This window comes from Schistocerca americana, chromosome 7, assembly GCF_021461395.2.
Source record: "Schistocerca americana isolate TAMUIC-IGC-003095 chromosome 7, iqSchAmer2.1, whole genome shotgun sequence".
NCBI lineage: Eukaryota > Metazoa > Arthropoda > Insecta > Orthoptera > Acrididae > Schistocerca > Schistocerca americana.
In genome coordinates, this window is record NC_060125.1 from 174,432,265 (window position 1) to 174,453,702 (window position 21,438).

Sequence of the window (21,438 nt, forward strand, 5' to 3'; positions counted from 1 at the left end):
ATTATACTAGAACTGACATGTTATTATATTTTCACGCAATTTGGGTGCATAGATCCTGAGAAATCAGTACCCAGAATTACCACCTCTGGCCGTAATAACGGCCTTGATACGCCTGGGCATTGAGTCAAACAGAGCTTCGATGGCGTCTACAGGTACAGCTGCCCATGCAGCTCCAACACGATACCACAGTTCATCAAGAGTAGTGACTGGCGTATTGTGATGAACCAGTTGCTCTGCCACCATTGACCAGACGTTTTCAATTGGTGAGAGATCTGGAGAATGTGCTGGCCAAGGCAGCAGTCGAACATTTTCTGTATCCAGAAAGGCTCGTACAGGACCTGCAACATACGGTCGTGCATTATCCTGCTGAAATGTAGGGTTTCGCGGGGATCGAATGAAATGTAACGTTCACTGTTCAAAGTGCCGTCAATGCGAACAAGAGGTGACCGAGACGTGTAACCAATGGCACCCCATACCATCACGCCGGGTGATACGCCAGTATGGCGACGACGAATACACGCTTCCAATGTGCGTTCACCGCGATGTCGCCAAACACGGATGCGACCATCATGATGCTGTAAACAGAACCTGGATTCATCCGAAAAAATGACGTTTTGCCATTCGTGCACCCAGGCTCGTCGTTGAGTACACCATCGCAGGTGCTCCTGTCCGTGATGCAGCGTCAAGGGTAACCGCAGTCATGATCTCCGAGCTGATAGTCAATGCTGCTGCAAACGGCATCGAACAGTTCGTGCAGATTGTTGTTGTCTTGCAAACGTCTTCATCTGTTGACTCAGGGGTCGAGATGTGGCTGCACGATCTGTTACAGCCATGCGGATAAGTTGCCTGTCATCTCGACTGCTAGTGATACGAGGCGGTTGGGATCCAGCACGTCGTTCCGTATTAGCCTCATGAACCCACCGATTCCATATTCTGCTAACAGTCATTGGATCTCGAACAACGCGAGCCGCAGTGTCGCGGTACGATAAACCGCAATCGCGATAGGCTAGAATCCGACCTTTATCAAAGTCGGAAAAGTGGTGGTACGCATTTCTCCTCCTTAGACGAGGCATCACAACAACGTTTCACCAGGCAACGCCGGTCAGCTGCTGTTTATGTATGAGAAATCGGTTGGAAATTTTCCTCATGTCAGCACGCTGTAGGTGTCGCCATCGGCGCCAACCTTGTGTGAATGCTCTGAAAAGCTAATCATTTGCATATCACAGCATCTTCTTCCTGTCGGTTAAATTTCGCGTCTCTAGCACGTCATGTTCGTGGTGTAGCAGTTTTAATGGCCAATAGTGTACATTAAAGTGAACTAGTTTAATATCTTAAGTGAGGATGTCTTACTGGAGGACAAGAAATATCAAATATCAGATAATTATGAATGAATAAGACAATATTATTAGTAATGTAAAGAAGCAAACGCCAATATTTGTCCAGTGGGAAAGATGTCTGCTATTGAAAAGCATTCCCACTTCATTCCATTGAAAGTAGTGGTATTTGGTGACGTGTGTGGATACGGAGCAGAAACAGGGACTAAAAAATGACATGCTTAGCTTATGTGAGTGTAGACGTATCTGCTTTATTGCTACAGAACACGTTTATTGATCTGTTTCCCGTTTGCATCGACCTTAGATTTGCAGCCAACGCCGTGTGGACTGCAATGCGCCTAACGGAGAAACAGTGCGGGTTGCATACATTATGAATTGTGTAGTTTCGCACTCGATACTCCCTTCCATCTGAAGCCTTTGCTTTTCTGTTTCCCACCCTCGCCCCCTCCTTCCCTCTCCGTGCCTCTCTCTTTCTCTCTCTATTATATATATATATATATATATATATATATATATATATATATATATATATAATGTAGAGAGAGAGAGTGAGTGAGTGAGATTAAGAAGAAGGTGGTGGGAAACGGAAGGACTCTGGAAGAGGTTGGTTAAGGGGAAAAGAAAGACATAGGAAAGAAGAGAGATCTGGAGCAAGGCACGAAGGGAGCGGGAAGAACAGAGAGAGGGGGGGGGGGGGGAGGGCGACTGAATGGGCGTTTGGGGAGGGAAAGCACTTCTCCATTTGGGAACGAGTAGCTAACAATGAAGCCTGTAGCTTGCTTGTCTTGTCTTCGGAGGGCTTAAAATGAAAGAAATAAATGAATTCTGCCGGTCACCGTCTTCCCTACTATCAGATTAGAACAACCCCACCCGGTGGTCCATTTCTCTCTGAACCGTGATAACGTCGGGTTTTTCTTCTCGTATTTCGATTGTTGATTGAGATTAATTGATTAGTGAAGAGAATAAGGGGTACATTATAGACCAGTAACAGACAGATAAAAGAAAATCAGATACAGTCCCCTAAGCACATAGAAATGAGAGGCACTCTTGATACAAATAGATGGTGACTAGTCGGACTACAGTTTCTGACTGCATGACCGATCCGCAGACTTTCTGTAGGCCAAGCCACAGGTACCTTAAAAGATATAAAATACGAAGTGAGACTTTTGATGCAGCTTAATAAAGACGAATCCAGGACTCGGATTACAAATTAAGGTAACGAGTATGAGTAGAAACAAGCAGCGAGTACACGGACAGGACGGCACGAAAGATTAGCGATTTAACATGTATAAGACCATGAGGGTGGTTTCGCTGCGCAAAGTCAGTATTTGCTATAAGCTTTCTATCCCGTATGACTTGTTAGAAACAGAGCTTAACTGTGCATGTCTGCTACCAAGGCAATGAAAACGAACACACAATGTAAAAATGGCGGTTACTACCGCACGACTGCTGATCACCATGTAAAGATTACCAGGCACTGCCATGAAGTGAGGCCGAGCGCCGAGAGGTCATCTCTCCGTAGTTGTGGAACCTCTTTTCCTCGGCACCATATGCTTCATCCTCGATAGTAAAATGTCCCTGCTGCCGACGTGAGTGGGGGTGGGAATGCCGACGGTGTCTTAGGCTTTCGGCCGACGGGCTGTTCGGCCCGCCCACGCACAGGTTGGCTGTACTGGGGTAGCGCCAGGCGTCTGGCCTTCGGAGAGCCGGTGCCTCTCCGCATAACCGTCGCCTTGACGTGGATTTCTGAAACCAACGGCCACTAAATCTTTTGCAATTTTACGCTGTTTTGAGGACTTTATGAATTAATAAATGCCAGCGACCTTGTCGCAGTGATAACACCGGATCCCGTCAGATCAGCGAAGTTAAGCGCTGTCAGGTTTGGCTAGCACTTGGGTGGGTCACCGTCCGGGTCTGCCGAGTGCTGTTCGGAAGCGGAGTACAATCAGCCCTCGTGATGCCAATTGAGGAGCTACTTGACTGAGAAGTAGCGGCACTGATCACGAAAACTCACAATGGCCGGGAGAGCGGTAAGCTGGTCACATGTCCCTCCGTATGCGCATCCGGTTTCGCCTCCGGGCTGAGGATGACACGGCGGCTAGTCGGTACTGTTCGGCCTTCAAGGCCTGTTCGGACAGTGTTTGTTCATGTTTTTAAGAATTAATAGATAGCTGAACCCAGAAATTTTTCCGCGCCACCCATTAGATAGTCTTATGCTCAAGCGAGCTATATTTGGTGACTTACTTCAGTAAATTGCTTTTGCTACATCTACATCTTCATGGATACTCTGCAAATCACATTTAAGTGCCTGGCAGAGGGTTCATCGAACCACCTTCACAATTCTCTATTATTCCAATCTCGTATAGCGCGCGGGAAGAATGAACACCTACATCTTTCTTTGTGATCTTTCCTCCCTATGTAAGTCGGTGTCAACAAAATATTTTCGCATTTGGAGGAGAGATTTGGTGATTGCAATTTCGTGAGAAGATTCCGTCGGCAATGAAAAACGCCTTTCTTTTAATGATGTCCATCCCAAATCATGTATCATTTCTGTGACACTCTCTCCCATATTTCGCGATAATACATAACGTGCTGCCTTTCTTCGAACTTTTCGATGTACTCAGTCAGTCCTATCTGGTAAGGATCCCACACCGCGCAACAGTATTCTAAAAGAGGACGGACGTAATCTACTGAAATAAAGTCATCCTTTTTTTAATAACAGTTGAACTCGTAATTCTATAACCCATCCGAACGTATAATTGGAACAGCTGTTTAAATTTTATTTTACTTTAACTTCTTTGTAAAGTGACTGGTCTCTACAGCTATAGAGGTTACGACACAGCCTCTATACGTCTCTGCAAAGTGTGTTACAAGCGAGATATTTCACTGTGCAATGAAGAACAGATGCGGAAATGTTATCAAATTCTCTTTATCAGAGCTTAGCGCAATCGCAGCAAACTTGAGAATCAGTTTCAACCCCTAAAATTTGTATTAAAAAACATATGAAATGGATGCATAAGTAGTTTACTATGTAAATACTCTCCATAAAGAACCAAACAATCAGTACTCGACAGACGAACATATGCATATGGAGAACAATACGACTATGTGGCTAGTATAAAAATACAACATACTACTTCTGCTTCGCTACTTCATCGTGGATTCACAATTAGTTAAGCCCATAGGCATGCATACTTAGTTTTTATTTACTGAGAAATTATGATAGCGATTGCAGTCTGAAACCAGTCATCATTTGTTGTATGATTTCCATTAAAACCGAAAAAGCAACATTTTATTTATGCAAAACGTTATGAAAACCAAACATGATTTTCCATGGTCAATTTTGATATGGCGTGGTTGAGGTATGCATATTTACTTTTTATTTACTGAGTAATTATGATAGCAATTGCAGTCTGAAACCAGTTATCAGTTGTTGTATGATTTTGATTAAAACTGAAAAACCAACATTTTATTTACGCGAAATGTTATGAAAACGAAACATGATTCTCCATGGTCGAATTTGAAATGGCATGGTTCAGGCTGCCAGTCTATATGTGAAAACTACAAATTGTTGAGGCTTTTGTGGTCACTTGTTGACATAGTGAATGTCAGCTTTCGTCTTGAAATCTTCTGCCGAAATTTGCGTAATAACCTTCCTGACGTTTCGCCTTCACGAATGAGTCACCCTCAATAGCAGGTGGCGCACTGGCTGCCAGCCAGTCGTGCAGGCAAAACGTCAGGAAATTCATTACACAGACGTGGACCGAGACGAAAGCCTGGTCATTTGTTGTGTAAGGAAATAAATACCACTATTAAGTCGTGAAAGAGGAAAAAGGACATTGAGTGAATGACAAGTTCGCATTGCATACATTTAATTAGTTACTGCGAAAAATCAGAGAGGGGAAACAGTACAGCAATTAATGTCGCTGCTTTAATACATACATAAATGGTTCTAAGTATGCAAAATTGTTTTAGTACACACGTGAAATAAAACAAGACATATACGAGATGCATTCACGTTCTAAGGCCTCCGATTTTTTTTCTAATTAACTACTCACTCGAAATCGATGAAACTGGCGCTACTTCTCGACGTAATCGCCCTGCAGACGTACACATTTTTCACAACGCTGACGCCATGATTCCATGGCAGCGGCGAAGGCTTCTTTAGGAGTCTGTTTTGACCACTGGAAAATCGCTGAGGCAATAGCAGCACGGCTGGTGAATGTGCGGCCACGGAGAGTGTCTTTCATTGTTGGAAAAACCAAAAGTCACTAGGAGCCAGGTCAGGTGAGTAGGGAGCATGAGGAATCACTTCAAAGTTGTTATCACGAAGAAACTGTTGCGTAACGTTAGCTCGATGTGCGGGTGAGTTGTCTTGGTGAAACAGCACACGCGCAGCCCTTCCCGGACGTTTTTGTTGCAGTGCAGGAGGGAATTTGTTCTTCAAAACATTTTCGTAGGATGCACCTGTTACCGTAGTGCCCTTTGGAACGCAATGGGTAAGGATTACGCCCTCGTTGCCCCAGAACATGGACACCATCATTTTTTCAGCACTGGCGGTTACCCGAAATTTTTTTGGTGGCGGTGAATCTGTGTGCTTCCACTGAGCTGACTGGCGCTTTGTTTCTGGATTGAAAAATGGCATCCACATCTCATTCATTGTCACAACCGACGAAAAGAAAGTCCCATTCATGCTGTCGTTGCGCGTCAACATTGCTTGGCAACATGCCACACGGGCAGTCATGTCGTCGTCCGTCAGCATTCGTGGCACCCACCTGGATGAGACTTTTCGCATTTTCAGGTCGTCATGCAGGATTGTGTGCACAGAACCCACAGAAATGCCAACTCTGGAGGCGATCTGTTCAACAGTCATTCGGCGATCACCCAAAACAATTCTCTCCACTTTCTCGATCATGTCGTCAGACCGGCTTGTGCGAGCCCGAGGTTGTCTCGGTTTGTTGTCACACGATGTTCTGCCTTCATTAAACTGTCGCACCCACGAACGCACTTTCGACACATCCATAACTCCATCACCACATGTCTTCTTCAACTGTCGATGAATTTCAATTGGTTTCACACCACGCAAATTCAGAAAACGAATGATTGCACGCTGTTCAAGTAAGGAAAACGTCGCCATTGTAAGTATTTAAAACAGTTCTCATTCTCGCCGCTGGCGGTAAAATTCCATCTGCCTTACGGTGCTGCCATATCTGCGACGTATTGACAATGAACGCGGCCTCATTTTAAAACAATGCGCATGTTTCTATCTCTTTCCAGTCCGGAGAAAAAAAATCGGAGGCCTTAGAACTTAAATGCACCTCGTACAAGTACTTAAAGCAACCAGTACGATAAAGTACCTACGCAAAATGAACCTCCAAAATTCTTTTTCAGCCTAACTGATTCTGTGTCATTAATAAAGTATACAGGGTACCAGGAGGAATTGTCAGTGTTCAGGGATATGACAGGAACTCTCATCTGAAGCAAAAAAACTTCATATGGACATATTGCCTACTGCAAATGGATTCTGACAGAGAACATATTTAACGTCACGTTTGAACGTTCCTCTTTAATAACTCCAAAACTGCGGTCAGTAGCGAAAACTGTTGCAGTGCAAAACTGAACTACATTAAGTTTTCTACGAATAGGTCTCCTTCATCTATCTCTAGGACTTACAGTTTGAGCGAAAGAGTATTAAAAATTTCGCGTGACGCACATGCGCTGCAGCGCAGCTTGATTTTGTAGGCCAATTTGAGGTAATTTGCCGACTTGATAGGGCACAGGTGTCTCATTTCAGATTGCTGGTGTCGACTTCCTCTAAGCTACTGTGTACGTTATTAATGATGATAGAGTACTGAATAATACGGAAAAAATAACGATGTACATTAAATGTATTCTATATCGAAAAACATTCGGAATAGGTCATATGTCAACATAAAGTTTTTTGCTTCAAATGATCGGTCTTGTCATATTCCTGAATACTGACCATTCTTTCTGGTACACTCTTAATACCGTCGTGCTGGTAATGTATTGAAATGATAGTACACCTCCTACTGGAAACTCAGCAGCCAATATTTGTACTTAAGTCTGCTATTCACTTCCTTATCACTCTATCACGTCTACACCAGAATGTTCCGCAATAGTTTCCACTGCGTCACACTGATCTAGTACACATAAAACTGTTCAGCGTCTTCTAGTTGCATCAGTCGGATAGCAGATCGCTGTCCAAGGCTACACTCGTTCACCTCTGCACCCGCAAGGCCTTCCACGCTCTCGCCACTCACACAGAGCATTAGTCACTCGCTCAAAAGAACACGCTGCTGCTTACTGTAGATGCTGTACAGATAGTGACAGGCGGTCACGTGACACAGCTGACGAGAGTCTTGGCACTGAAGTGGTGCACGTGTGCAGATTGATTGTTTGTGCAGATCGGTTGTATACAATCAGCGCAGCATGATGTATCGACATGGAAACGTGACACAGTAACAGAAAGCAGCTATCGTGTTTCTCCATCTACATCTACATCCATACTCCTCAAGCCACCTGACGGTGTGTGGCGGAGGGTACCTTGAGTACCTCAATCGGTTCTCCCTTCTGTTCCAGTCTCGTATTGTTCGTGGAAAGGAAGATTGTCGGTATGCCTCTGTGTGGGCTGTAATCTCTCTGATTTTATCCTCATGGTCTCTTCGCGAGATACACGTAGGAGGGAGCAATATACTACTTGACTCCTCGGTGAAGGGATGTTCTCGATACTTTAACAAAAGCCCGTATCGAGCTACTGAGCGTCTCTCCTGCAGAGTCTTCCACTGGAGTTTATCTATCATCTCCGTAACGCTTTCGCGATTACTAAATGATCCTGTAACGAAGCGCGCTGCTCTCCGTTGGATCTTCTCTATCTCTTCTATCAACCCTATCTGGTACGGATCCCACACTGCTGAGCAGTATTCAAGCAGTGGGCGAACAAGCGTACTGTAACCTACTTCCTTTGTTTTCGGACTGCATTTCCTTAGGATTCTTCCAATGAATCTCAGTCTGGCATCTGCTATACCGAAGATTAATTTTATACGGTCATTCCATTTTAGATCACTCCTAATGCCTACTCCCAGATAATTTATGGAATTAATTGCTTCCAGTTGCCGACTTGCTATATTGTAGCTAAATGATAAAGAATCTTTCTTTCTATGTATTCACAGCACATTACACTTGTCTACATTGAGATTAAATTGCCATTCCCTGCACCATGCGTCAATTCGTTGCAGATCCTCCTGCATTTCACTACAATTTTCCATTGTTACAACCTCTCGATATACTACAGCATCATCCGCAAAAAGCCTCGGTGAACTTCCGATGTTATCCACAAGGTCATTCATATATATTGTGAATAGAACGGTCCTACGACACTCCTCTGCGGCACACCTGAAATCACTTTTACTTCGGAAGACTTCTCTTCATTGAGAATGACGTGCTGCGTTCTGTTATCTAGGAACTCTTCAATCCAATCGCACATTTGGTCTGATAGTCCAAATGCTCTTACTTTGTTCATTAAACGACTGTGGGGAACTGTATCAAACGCCTTGCGGAAGCCAAGAAACACGACATCTACCTGGGAACGGGAACCAGTGTCTATGGCCCTCTGAGTCTCGTGGACGAATAGCGTGATCTGGGTTTCACAGGATCGTCTTTTTCTTGGCATCTAGTGTTCAGTACCTCTTTACATAGATAATTGTGGGCAGATAAGGCACATTCAAAGAACATTTGGAGTCGTGGATCTCTGGAGAGGCCATTCCGCACAGCAGCACATTGGCTGCACGTCCTCAGTGGACCGAACTACACGGAAACTTTTCTTCTTTATTATCAAGATGAATATGCTGTGGACATTCCTGTCTTCCAGGACAACCATAAACCTGTTTTCAGGGCAGCAGACACACTTTTCTGATTTGACGAGGATTCAGGCACCCTATCGCACTTCAGCTGGCCCAATAAATCACACGTTCTTAATCGGAATAAAAAAGTCTGGGTTTGTTTCGAATAGCGGGTGAAACATAGCAATCAGCATCCCCCAATCTGTGAAATGAACAGTACCTCAACATCGATGTGTAGCTGCTGCTGGATATGGTGTAACTGAAGAAACGTGTGCGCTTCTTTCCTTCCAAATTGAGGTCATTGTTAAGGTGAAAGGTGGTGTCCACGATATTAGCCTGAGGCCTCGTAGGGATAGCTAATTTTTTGTCCTGTGTGCCCAGTGAAATAGGATATCACATTTTCATTTTTTACCTATCGAAGTGTGAAGTCTTCCTGTTAGTTAAGTATATATCCAGTTATATGCAATGTAGGTCTTAAAAAGTCGTATCCCTCGTTAAATTAAGGTAATCGTATCGAGATCAATTTCTTCCGGAACTGTTTTTTTTTCTCTGTGAGCGTCAGCAGGTTATCTGTCCCCTATATAGTTCGATGCGGCTCCCCACAAATTTCTCTCCTGTATCAAGCTGTTTATCGCACTGCAGCACTCACAGCCAATGTCCTCAATTATCTGTTGTATACATGCGTGTCAGGAGGAGTGGTCAATATTCAGGGATATAACTGGAACTAATTTTTGAAGCAAAATTTTCTAGTGAAAATGGCCTGTAATATGCGTACCTTTAGAGCTAATAGTTCAAATGGCTCTGAGCACTATGCGACTTAACTTCTGAGGTCATCAGTCGCCTAGAACTTAGAACTAATTGAACCTAACTAACCTAAGGACATCACACACATCCATGCCCGAGGCAGGATTCGAACCTGCGACCGTAGAAGCAGCGCGCTTCCGGACTGAAGTTACTAGAGCCGCACGGCCACAACGGCCGGCAGCGTCTTCTCTCCAGCCTCCACTGACGCCATGTGTCAGTGACACTATGATATTCCGCCGACACCTGCTGTCGGCTCGACCGGCAAGGCCGCTGCTCTAGCATTTCAGATGAAGTGTTCATTCTGCAGGGGAACCCGTAGGGTGAGATTATGCCATCACACTGCGTCGAAATGTCCTCCAGGCCCTTCCGAAAAATGGCGATGATCCGCCGTGACCCATCGGTACCCAACGTGAGAACCCAGCGAGAATCACTGTTCACATTACACTTGGAGTCGCCCGTGAACATAACCTGGGACCACTGTTCCAATGACCATGTACTGTTTTCTTGACACCAGGCTTTACGGGCTCTCCTGTGTTCAGGGGTCGGCTGATCCTGGCCCAACCGGACAGATGGGATCTTGCATCCGAAAGTGCCTGCATCGATGGTCAGGAACAGAGGCACCGGACGGCCCTCTCATCCAGTGGTGTTAGTACCATAGGCACTGCGAAGTGTACAGGTGGTGAAACACCCTCAGTCTCCTCATCAGCTATGTGGTAGGCAGGAGCAGCAGGTCGTGATTACTTGGATAGCGCCATCTCTGGAACGGCAAGCAGCGTGTTCAAGGGAAGTGCTGGAATACCCAATACATGCATGTCATTGCACCATAATAATCATTGACTCAAGTGATTCGGTACAAACGCCATCGACCGTAATGACCAACTGGATTGATAGCTGGAGAAATGCTGTATTTATGGACACAGGCGGTAGGTAATGGCTTGAGGCTGTATTCCGTATGACCAAATGTGGCCCGCTTCTTTAAAGTTAGCAGTCGTCGTTCCACTGTGTTTGCTCAACGGCTTGTTACAGGCTCTTAAATCCATTTTCAAGCCTTCTACAGGTGCTCTTGCCTGTTGCTCCACGTAACAAGAATTAACGAGTACATCTCTGTCTCATTCCCTAAGAGAACGTTCTGCTGAATGGGTAACTTGTGCCTGGCGATTTGTGCCAAGCCGGCCGAGGTGGCAGAGCGGTTCTAGGCGCTTCAGTCCGGAACCGCGCTGCTACTACGGTCGCAGGTACGAATCCTGCCTCGGGAACGGATGTGTGTGATGTCTTTAGGTTGGTTAAGTTTAAGTAGTTCTAAGTCTAGGGGACTGATGACCTCAGATGTTAAGTCCCATAGTACTTAGAGCCATTTGAACCATTTAATTGTGCCGTTGTAGCAACGTGTGCTCATGTCCGCGACCGACATAGTGCATTTATTGTTTCTTTGTGCTGCATAGCTACATCACCACCTCCGGCTGGTGCCGCCTGTAGGTATGCTAACGTGAACTTAGGAAAAATTTTAATTTCTCCTCCTTTTTTACTCTATGACGTAAGACATGATTTTCTTCCATACGATGCTGTGCTCCAGCAGTACATTCTCAGAAATGTCTTCCTGCAACTAAGGCCATGTTTGATACACCACTCACGTTCATCAGTTACGGATAATTGCTTAATGTGGTGCCACACAACGTGGCACTATACAAAACTGACGCTAATAGCATAGGCACATTTTGGCCACACGCGACACAGACCTGCAAGTCCACGATATCGGTGATAAGTTGAGAAAACCGTCCCGAAACACATGTGCTACAAAACGCCACTGTTTCCTGCGCATGTACCCCGACATCAATATGGGATATGATCACCATGCACACGTACATAGGCCGCACAACGGATTGGCATACTCTGGATCAGGTGATCGAGCAGCTGCTGGGGTACAGCCTCCCAATCTTACGCCAGTGCCTGTCGGAGCTCCTGAAGTGTCCTAGGGGTTTGAAGACGTGCAGCGATACGTCGACCGAGAGCAGCCCAGACGTGTTCGACGGGGTTTAGGTCTGGAGACCAGTCAGGCCACTTCATTCGCCTGATATCTTCTGTTTGAAGTTACTCCTCCACGATGGCAGCTCGATCGGTCCGTGCGTTATCATCCACCAGGAGGAAGGTGGGACCCACTGCAACCCTGAAAAGTCAGACATACTGGTGCGAAATGACGTCCCGATACACCTGACCTGTTCCTCTGTCAAAGACATGCAGGGATGTACGTGCACCAGGCATAATCTCACCCCACACCATCAAACCACGACCTCAATACAGGTCCATTTCAAGGACATTAAGGGGTTGGTATCTGGTTCCTGCTTCACGCCAGATGAAAACCCGGCGAGAATCCCTGTGAACATAACCTAGGACCACTGTTCCAATGACCATCTACTGTATTCTTGACACCAGGCTTTACAGGCTCTCCTGTGACCTGGGGTCAGTGGAATGCACCTTGCAGGTCTCCGGGTGAATAAACCATGTCTGTTCAGTCGTCTGTAGACTGTGTGTCTGGAGACAACTGTTTCAGTGGCTACGGCACTCCGTGGCCGTCTGCGGGCACTGATGGTGAGATATCGTGGTGTTTTACACTGTGGAAGTCTCGTACTGGACACGTTTCCTGTCTGTTGGAATCGTTGCCATAATCTTGAGATCTGGCTTTGTGGCACATGGAGGGCCCGTGCTACGACCTGCTGTGTTTGACCAGCCTTCAGTCGCCCTAGTATTCTACCCCTCAGAACGTTATCAATATGTGTTCTTTGAGCCATTTTCAACATACAGGCACCACTAGCGCATAAGAAAACTTCTGCACACTTACTCGCTGCTCTGTACTCTGACATGTACCAAGACACCTCTGTGTATGTGGACTGCTGCCAGCGCCACCGCGCGACGACCGCAGGTCAAATGCACCGCATGGTCCTACCTCGTGGTGATTTAAACATGCAAACCGCTCGTCAAAGCGTTGTTTCACCATGTATCAGCATTATCCTTAATTTATGAGCATGAGTGTAGTAGACTTCTTTTGGCCGTAATGCCCTGTTTAACTGTGCTTGTCTACTTATTTATGTTTTCGTTCATCAAGGGCTATTTTGCATCCAAGGTAGCAGAGCTTTTTCACTTCGTGTACTTCGTGGATCTCAACTTTTATGTTAAGTTTGACACTAACCTATTTTTGCTACTCCTTGTGACTTTCGCCTTTCTTTGGTTTACTCTCAATCTGGTTTCAAAGCGGCGTGTAAACGTATCGGAATATTGACAGCACCAAGCCGGTGAGCATGACGAGACGAATCCGCCTCAGGAGATGGAATCAACGCAGTTTTGATCGCCTTGATTTCCACCAGAAGCGCGGTCTCGTGTCATCTTAATCCCAGCAGATCGACACCCTGACCGAGGCTACACCAGTGGCGTCCAGTCACGTTGTCCATATGCCTTTACGGTTTGCCCCGCCTTTGACCTATTCTGTTGGAGAAAAATGTCCGCCTAAAATTTCCCGTAATATCTTAAGATACATGCTATTTCAGCAGAAACTGTAAATGTGCTACGTGGTAGTATTGGAGAATAATTTGATTAAAACATTCCATACGTGTCTAATATTTATTCTTTACAGAGATGTAGCCCTTACAATGTAACCCAAACAAACACAGGGTCCAACAGAATGAACAGTGTGATTTGAGTCACGTAGTATGGCGTCGCCGTTGGGCCCGTGCGAAATACGCGAGTGAGTGCTGCATTAAGGAGGGACTGCCATTCATAATTATGGCCTTGTGGAGTTCAGAGTATCGAATATTCGCTCTCGAGGCGTATTAAAAAAAAAATAAAGTCTCCCACCACAGTTCAGCGACTCTTTCGTCGCCACTTCGAGTTGAAACGACGTGATAGTCCTGGCTCATTGATTGAACTGCGGATGCAACGATTCAGGACTACTGCATCCTGTACAGAGCAGAAAAGTCCAGGCTGAAGAAGGACGCAGTGGACCGCAGAGCGACTGGAGGAAGCTCATCAAACAGTCTTCCGAAGTTCTCGCCATTCCACCGCCCGACAGACCTTGGCTCTGACAATGACAGATCGTTCCCTGTAGCACATCATCCGTCACAAACTGCACGTACACCCACGCAAACTGCAAGGCGTACAGAAACTAAACGAAAAGGATGAAGTTGCCCGATGAACCTCCACCTTACACTTCCTGATTTCTTCTTATAGAGAAACTTGAAGAGCCAAGGGTACGCGCGACGTCCTCATAACCGTGGCTGAAGTTCAAAAAATGGCTCTGAGCACTATAGGACTTAACTTCCGAGGTCATCAGTCCCCTAGAACTTAGAACTACTTAAACCTAATTAACCTAAGGACATCACACACATCATGCCCCAGGCAGGATTCGAACCTGCGACCGTAGCGGCCCGCGGTTCCAGACTGAAGCGCCTAGAACCGCTCGGCCACAGCGGCCGGCGTGGCTGAAGTCAAGGATAGTACGTGCACTGCTGTGTAGATCTCACTGAATATGCTAAATAAGTTGACGGAAGCTTTCGTTTCCTGCCTGGAAGAATCCATGGATAGTGATGGCGTTGTGTTATGGTGTTATATTCAAAACCAAGTAAAGGGAGTATATGAGATGTAATGCCACATATTTTTCTTTGTTTTCAATGTGCGTTTCAATAAATTTATCTGTTCATTTCCAGGTTCTGTCCTTTGTATATCGTAGTATTCATTCTGCTGGACCCTGTACTTGCAGAAAATATTAAGCGAGGGCAAAAGATTATGTTCAAAGATGATCTTCATAAATTACACAGCCGGCTTCAAAGAACTGTCGGATTCTCTCAACAACACTGCGTGTAGCTCTTCTCAAGTTGTCTTTGCGTTATTGTATGATGACGGCGCTATTGGTAATCCAAACCGATCAATTCGTCTCTCATTTTTATTTTCTCTTTGCAGGCTTCGCCGTTGAGCTATCCTTACTTGCAAAAATCTAGAGGGTATGGTCCAGGGGTCATGGTGGCCAAGACACATGATCGATCATTTCCGTGGGAATCTTCGGTTTAGATGATGTGTCACATGACGAAAGGAATATGCAGGAGCCTCGTCATTGCTGGAAGAACATATCCATCATTGTAGCCAAAGAAATCTCTTCCAATAACACTGAAAACTCGTTTTCAAGAAATTCTTGATAAAGCGGCTCTGTAACGCAAGAGGTCCAGTCGAAAGAATGTCTATCATACCCCACCACACATTTACAGAGAACTGTTCTTAAAAATCCGTCTCAACAAAGCCATGTGAATTTTCACCGGACTACTGATGTGAGTTACGAGTGCTATAGACATCGTCACGAGTGAAAGTCGATTGATCATTAAACAGTTTTAATGGAATTACTCTGCGATTTTCAACTAGCCAACGACAAAATTCCAATCGTCTGCCTACATTTCCTTCTCTAAGGTTCTGAATCAACTGTAAATGTGAGAACTGAGGCCGTGCATATATAATGGCATATTATTGTATTTTACGTTTAGTAATTTTGTGTACGGTTGTTTAAAGACTATATTCTACCAATGAATATTATTTTAAAGGTCGTTCGCCCCGATAGCTGAGTGGTCAACGCGGCGGTCTGTCACGCAAAGTGTCCCTGGTTTCATTCCCGGCTGGGTAGGAGATTTTCTCCGCTCAGGGACTGGGAGTTGTGTTGTCCTCATTATCATTTCATCATCATCATCAGTGGAAGGCAACGGGAAACCACCACTGGAATCACTTCCCTAGAGGCTCATGCGGTGGACCTCTCTGACGAGGCTTCCCCCATGGCGAGACCTGCCGTAAGGCAGAACACAAAGTTAAGTTTATTTTAAAGGTCGGGCAAACGCAGCCAGAATTTCCCATAATGAATAAAATCTTCCGCTTTGACTGGTACAATACTTTCATTAAGAAGTCATTACAGGTTTCACATCAGCAGAGATGCACTTTCAGGTGATCTGTGCAAGAAATTAAAATTTTACTGAACTAAAAGACTTGAAAATAGATGTGAAATACCATAAATCAAAATATGTCAATGAGAGCTGTGTACTCACGGGTTTTTTAAAGAGTCATGGCGCGGCAGGCCGCGGTGGCCGAGCTGTTCTCGGCGCTTCAGTTCGGAACCACGCGACTGCTGCAGTCGCAGACTCGAATCCTGCCTCGGGCACGGATGTGTATGATGTCCTTAGGTTAGTTAGGTTTAAGTAGTTCTAAGTCTAGGGGACTGATGACCTCCGATGTTAAGTCCCATAGTGCTCAGAGCCATTTGAACCATTTGAATGGCGCGGCAAAGTGATTGCTTAGAGCCAAGTCCCATCGTTCATCGTCAAGATAGAAACAGATAACACGCTGAAAGTGGTAGCCCGTGATTAAACTGACTGGGGCCACGGATTGCCTGTAAGTGATAGGGAACCAGAAAAAACCTGTTTAAATTTCAGACTGCCATATATCTAAACGAACTAACTAAAAACACCACGTCAATATGTCTTAGCTTCAACAGGTAGGTATAACAGAGCTTGAATGTCTTCCAACGCTGTAGACAGCACAGAAATGTGTATGGCGCCAGGTTAAACTGCACTGATGAGTCGGAATTAAGAGATATGTGAGCGAGCTGGCGTTAGCGCGATTCTCGGAACGAACTGATGCTAGCTATGACATGAAAGGTGGGGTTGGCCTTAGAGTACGTCTTAACTTACGTACTATTACGTGTTATATAGCCATTAGGAACTTTTTTACTTTTTTAAAGACATTCATACACTCCTGGAAATGGAAAAAAGAACACATTGACACCGGTGTGTCAGACCCACCATGCTTGCTCCGGACACTGCGAGAGGGCTGTACAAGCAATGATCACACGCACGGCACAGCGGACACACCAGGAACTGCGGTGTTGGGCGTCGAATGGCGCTAGCTGCGCAGCATTTGTGCACCGCCGCAGTCAGTGTCAGCCAGTTTGCCGTGGCATACGGAGCTCCATCGCAGTCTTTAACACTGGTAGCATGCCGCGACAGCGTGGACGTGAACCGTATGTGCAGTTGACGGACTTTGAGCGAGGGCGTATAGTGGGCATGCGGGAGGCCGGGTGGACGTACCGCCGAATTGCTCAACACGTGGGGCGTGAGGTCTCCACAGTACATCGATGTTGTCGCCAGTGGTCGGCGGGAGGTGCACGTGCCCGTCGACCTGGGACCGGACCGCAGCGACGCACGGACGCACGCCAAGACCGTAGGATCCTACGCAGTGCCGTAGGGGACTGCACCGCCACTTCCCAGCAAATTAGGGACACTGTTGCTCCTGGGGTATCGGCGAGGACCATTCGCAACCGTCTCCATGAAGCTGGGCTACGGTCCCGCACACCGTTAGGCCGTCTTCCGCTCACGCCCCAACATCGTGCAGCCCGCCTCCAGTGGTGTCGCGACATGCGTGAATGGAGGGACGAATGGAGACGTGTCGTCTTCAGCGATGAGAGTCGCTTCTGCCTTGGTGCCAATGATGGTCGTATGCGTGTTTGGCGCCGTGCAGGTGAGCGCCACAATCAGGACTGCATACGACCGAGGCACACAGGGCCAACACCCGGCATCATGGTGTGGGGAGCGATCTCCCACACTGGCCGTACACCACTGGTGATCGTCGAGGGGACACTGAATAGTGCACGGTACACCCAAACCGTCATCGAACCCATCGTTCTACCATTCCTAGACCGGCAAGGGAACTTGCTGTTCCAACAGGACAATGCACGTCCGCATGTATCCCGTGCCACCCAACGTGCTCTAGAAGGTGTAAGTCAACTACCCTGGCCAGCAAGATCTCCGGATCTGTCCCCCATTGAGCATGTTTGGGACTGGATGAAGCGTCGTCTCACGCGGTCTGCACGTCCAGCACGAACGCTGGTCCAACTGAGGCGCCAGGTGGAAATGGCATGGCAAGCCGTTCCACAGGACTACATCCAGCATCTCTACGATCGTCTCCATGGGAGAATAGCAGCCTGCATTGCTGCGAAAGGTGGATGTACACTGTACTAGTGCCGACATTGTGCATGCTCTGTTGCCTGTGTCTATGTGCCTGTGGTTCTGTCAGTGTGATCATGTGATGTATCTGACCCCAGGAATGTGTCAATAAAGTTTCCCTTTCCTGGGACAATGAATTCACGGTGTTCTTATTTCAATTTCCAGGAGTGTAGTTAAAAAACGCGCGGGCATATGCCGCATACCAAGTACAAGCGGAAAAGTTAATGTTGAAATGACTGGATGACCAATAGACACCAGGATCACACAAAATAAGCACCATTGCAGGTTGGGACAGGTAGGGAAAGCGGCCGTGGTGGAGACAATGCAGTTTTTTTTTATCAGTAGGAATTTGAACTGTTGGGTTCTTGAAATGGTTAGTTAGAGGAGCTATTAATTACTAGGTTCAAAGTAGTTGGCTTGCTGTAACTATCGTAGCTGACTGTATTACCATTAATACTGATGGACGAATCAAAAAAAGGGAAGGACCCTGTCAGTACTTTCCTCCAGGCTAAACTGGATATTATCACGCATTTTATTCAAGACCACAAGAAAATCATTTCAATTCTGAAAGGAACTCTTGTATCATCCACTGTCCTGCTAGAATAATTATTTAAGTTAACCACTATATTCTGTTCAAAAGTCATAAAAATATTGGCTAGAAAACATAAAAATGGCAAGGCCATTGCCAAGACATGTGTTTGTACATACACTATATATTATTCCCAAATATAAAATAGTGAAAGTTTAAAATCAGCTTCAGAAGCTAATGTACATCGTCAGTCTTGTCTGACAGTCTTCCACTATGTTCCTTAAGATTCTCACTATGCGCCGTACCTGGTCTGCCGGAATATCTGTATACATTTGATGTCAAAGGAAACAAGTGAAGTTCCTTTCGGATAGTTTACTGGTAAGTTCATTCCTATTTTCTGTGTTGCACTTTACTGGATGTTTAAAATTTTTATCCAGATCTCTGGCTAAGAGCTTCTCTACTTGATAACCAGGATCACTTCTTGTCTTAGTAGTTGGGTGGAGAGGCATATTTTCTTGATTCATCGGAACGACTTCTCGAGGTCTAAGGGTAACAGGGTTCATCGGTATTAAGGGCCTATTTTTATGAGGACAGGGAATAATTTTAGCAATTTTTAGTGTTTTTTTATTACCTGCCAAATATTTAGCTGTTGAGTCGAACCTACTGTTATCTATTTGGTTCTTTGCTGAACTGTTTAGAGTTACTCACATACTGTTCTTTTGATATAACTACTGCTGACATTGAATTATCCGCACGCACTGTAGGAGCACTATTATACTTGAGTTTTTTTTTTTTTTATTATCATGTTATCTTCTGAAGACCTTGTAGATGAAGATTGACCTATTGTTAGATTTTGACTCCACTATCTTGTTTATCACAACAGGCACCTCATTACACTGAGCAGTCGTCAATAGCACACCGTCTAAGGCAGGAATATTTTGGGAAATTAACAAACCTAGGTTTTGTTGCAACGTCGCCTGATGGTACTGTATGACAATCCATTATCAAACAGGTGTACTTCCTACTGATCAAACACAGTATCTGTTAGATTATATGTTTTTCTGTAAAAATCAGAATCACATTGCGTTAGTGGTGTATTATGACCACGCCGGTTCCCAGCCCGAATTCTTCTAAATTCATTATCCTGGTTTTGTCTGGAAGTATTAAGGTACGCTTCGATATTCTCTGGTACCCATTTAAATTGATATCCACTTATTACTGTCGACAACTACATATGAGGCAGATTTATGCTGTCATTTATAGTGTATAGTAAATGAACTTGATTACGCAGGCAATCTAACGTAATATTACACAAACCAGGTCTTGTAACGGAAATGCCCTTGAGGAACGTGTGGTTGACACATGTTACCATTTATCAACTGAATAATGCCTTCTACTTCATTCACAGTCTGTTCACCTCCACGTTTAAATGAGATTTGATTGCTGCATCGTTCTTACGCAGTTTAGTGGAAAACCAAGTAGCACTCTTGAATGTAGTATTTCGCGGTTAGATAATCTGCTACCGTATTCTCTACAACCAATAGCAGCGCTTCCATTACATGTACACCTTCTATGGTGGATCATGAATGAATGGAACATGTCAGGCTAACGTAAACGGATGTGTTATTCTGCATTTTGTTGTATGTTGTGGTTTTTATGACGTAACAATTATCTATGAGCGCTACATATACGGACATAGCTATGTACACAAGGTGCTTTTTGATTGTAAATGTTTTGTTTGCGACAAAGCTTTGTATAATGTACTACATTTTATTCACTAATAAAACAGCTTGGCATGAAGTTCCAAATCATAGTGAGCACGATTTGAAATAAACATTTTCAAGATATGAAGATGACAGCAAATTCTGTCGAAGCCGGTTGTTGAAAATAAAGAAATATTTATGCGATCTTGGCTTTCTTAAGTATTTTGCCGAGTAAAACAGATCGATTCTTCTCATTTATCAGCATCAGAAAACTCAGTCAAAACCTTTACACAAATACCACATCGGCGCACTCAGCATTTGTAAATAGGGTCGCATGTTTAAGCGATACAGTAGTATTTGTCAAAATATTTCAATCACAGTTCAATTATATAAAATCAAACACAACTTCGTAACTTGGTAACAAAAATAACACTCGATAAATAAACCCATACCAACTGGAGCATCAACACGCGTGATGAAAAATTATCTCTGTGACCAGTTATATCTCTGTAAACAATAAAAGTGGTATTCCTGTTATATGGTATGGTTTATTCGAATTAGTCTATACTTCCATCTCCTAAAATATTTATTATTCCTCCTGAATCAGGCTGTATACAGCATTGTGTTTGATATGTAAATGAATGAAACGTATATCTTTATGTAACACATGATGTGAATCACCGAAAAGCGGAGACAAGATAGAATATGTCCTGATGGAAAGTAGCAGATTACAAATATTGATTAAATGTAAAAATAACGACATTTTATGTATGCTAAAAGATTCCATATTTTTCTTATGTGCCTAAATAAACCATGTTTTAATATCCGCAGATATCGATGCAATACGAAAAAAATGCAATGTTTCTTATTTTGTTTGCCTTCCGGTGGATTAGTTCCTGCGACCGCCCGTGATGCGACACCTTTAAACTGTTCTAAACAGCAAGCGACTGCAGTGAGTATCACAGCCGACGAAGGTAAAACTCATCTAGCTTCAGAGTAGCGTTTGGCCGATCATAAACTAGCATGCTGACACGCACCTGGCGTAGCATAGTCCCGCAGCTCACAGCATTCTCTAGAGTTCCGTAGAATCCAGCTGATAGAGGCGCCCTTGGCATATCATCTTCATCTATTGTAGTCTCATTGACAAATATCCAGATCCATTATTAGTACAACGAACGTTGCGAAGCA

General features: G+C 44.8%; 1 protein-coding gene across 1 annotated transcript in view; it reads left to right on the forward strand.

The window, feature by feature from the left end:
• The window catches only part of LOC124622826 (histone-lysine N-methyltransferase SETD1A-like), a 605,140-nt gene extending 583,935 nt beyond the window's left edge, over positions 1 to 21,205 (forward strand). Inside the window, exon 3 of the mRNA XM_047148618.1 lies at positions 21,144 to 21,205. Within this exon, the coding sequence (XP_047004574.1) occupies positions 21,144 to 21,176 (33 nt within the window). The 3' untranslated portion in view covers positions 21,177 to 21,205. The remainder of the gene's footprint in view (positions 1 to 21,143) is intronic.
• The last annotated feature ends 233 nt before the right edge of the window (positions 21,206 to 21,438 follow it).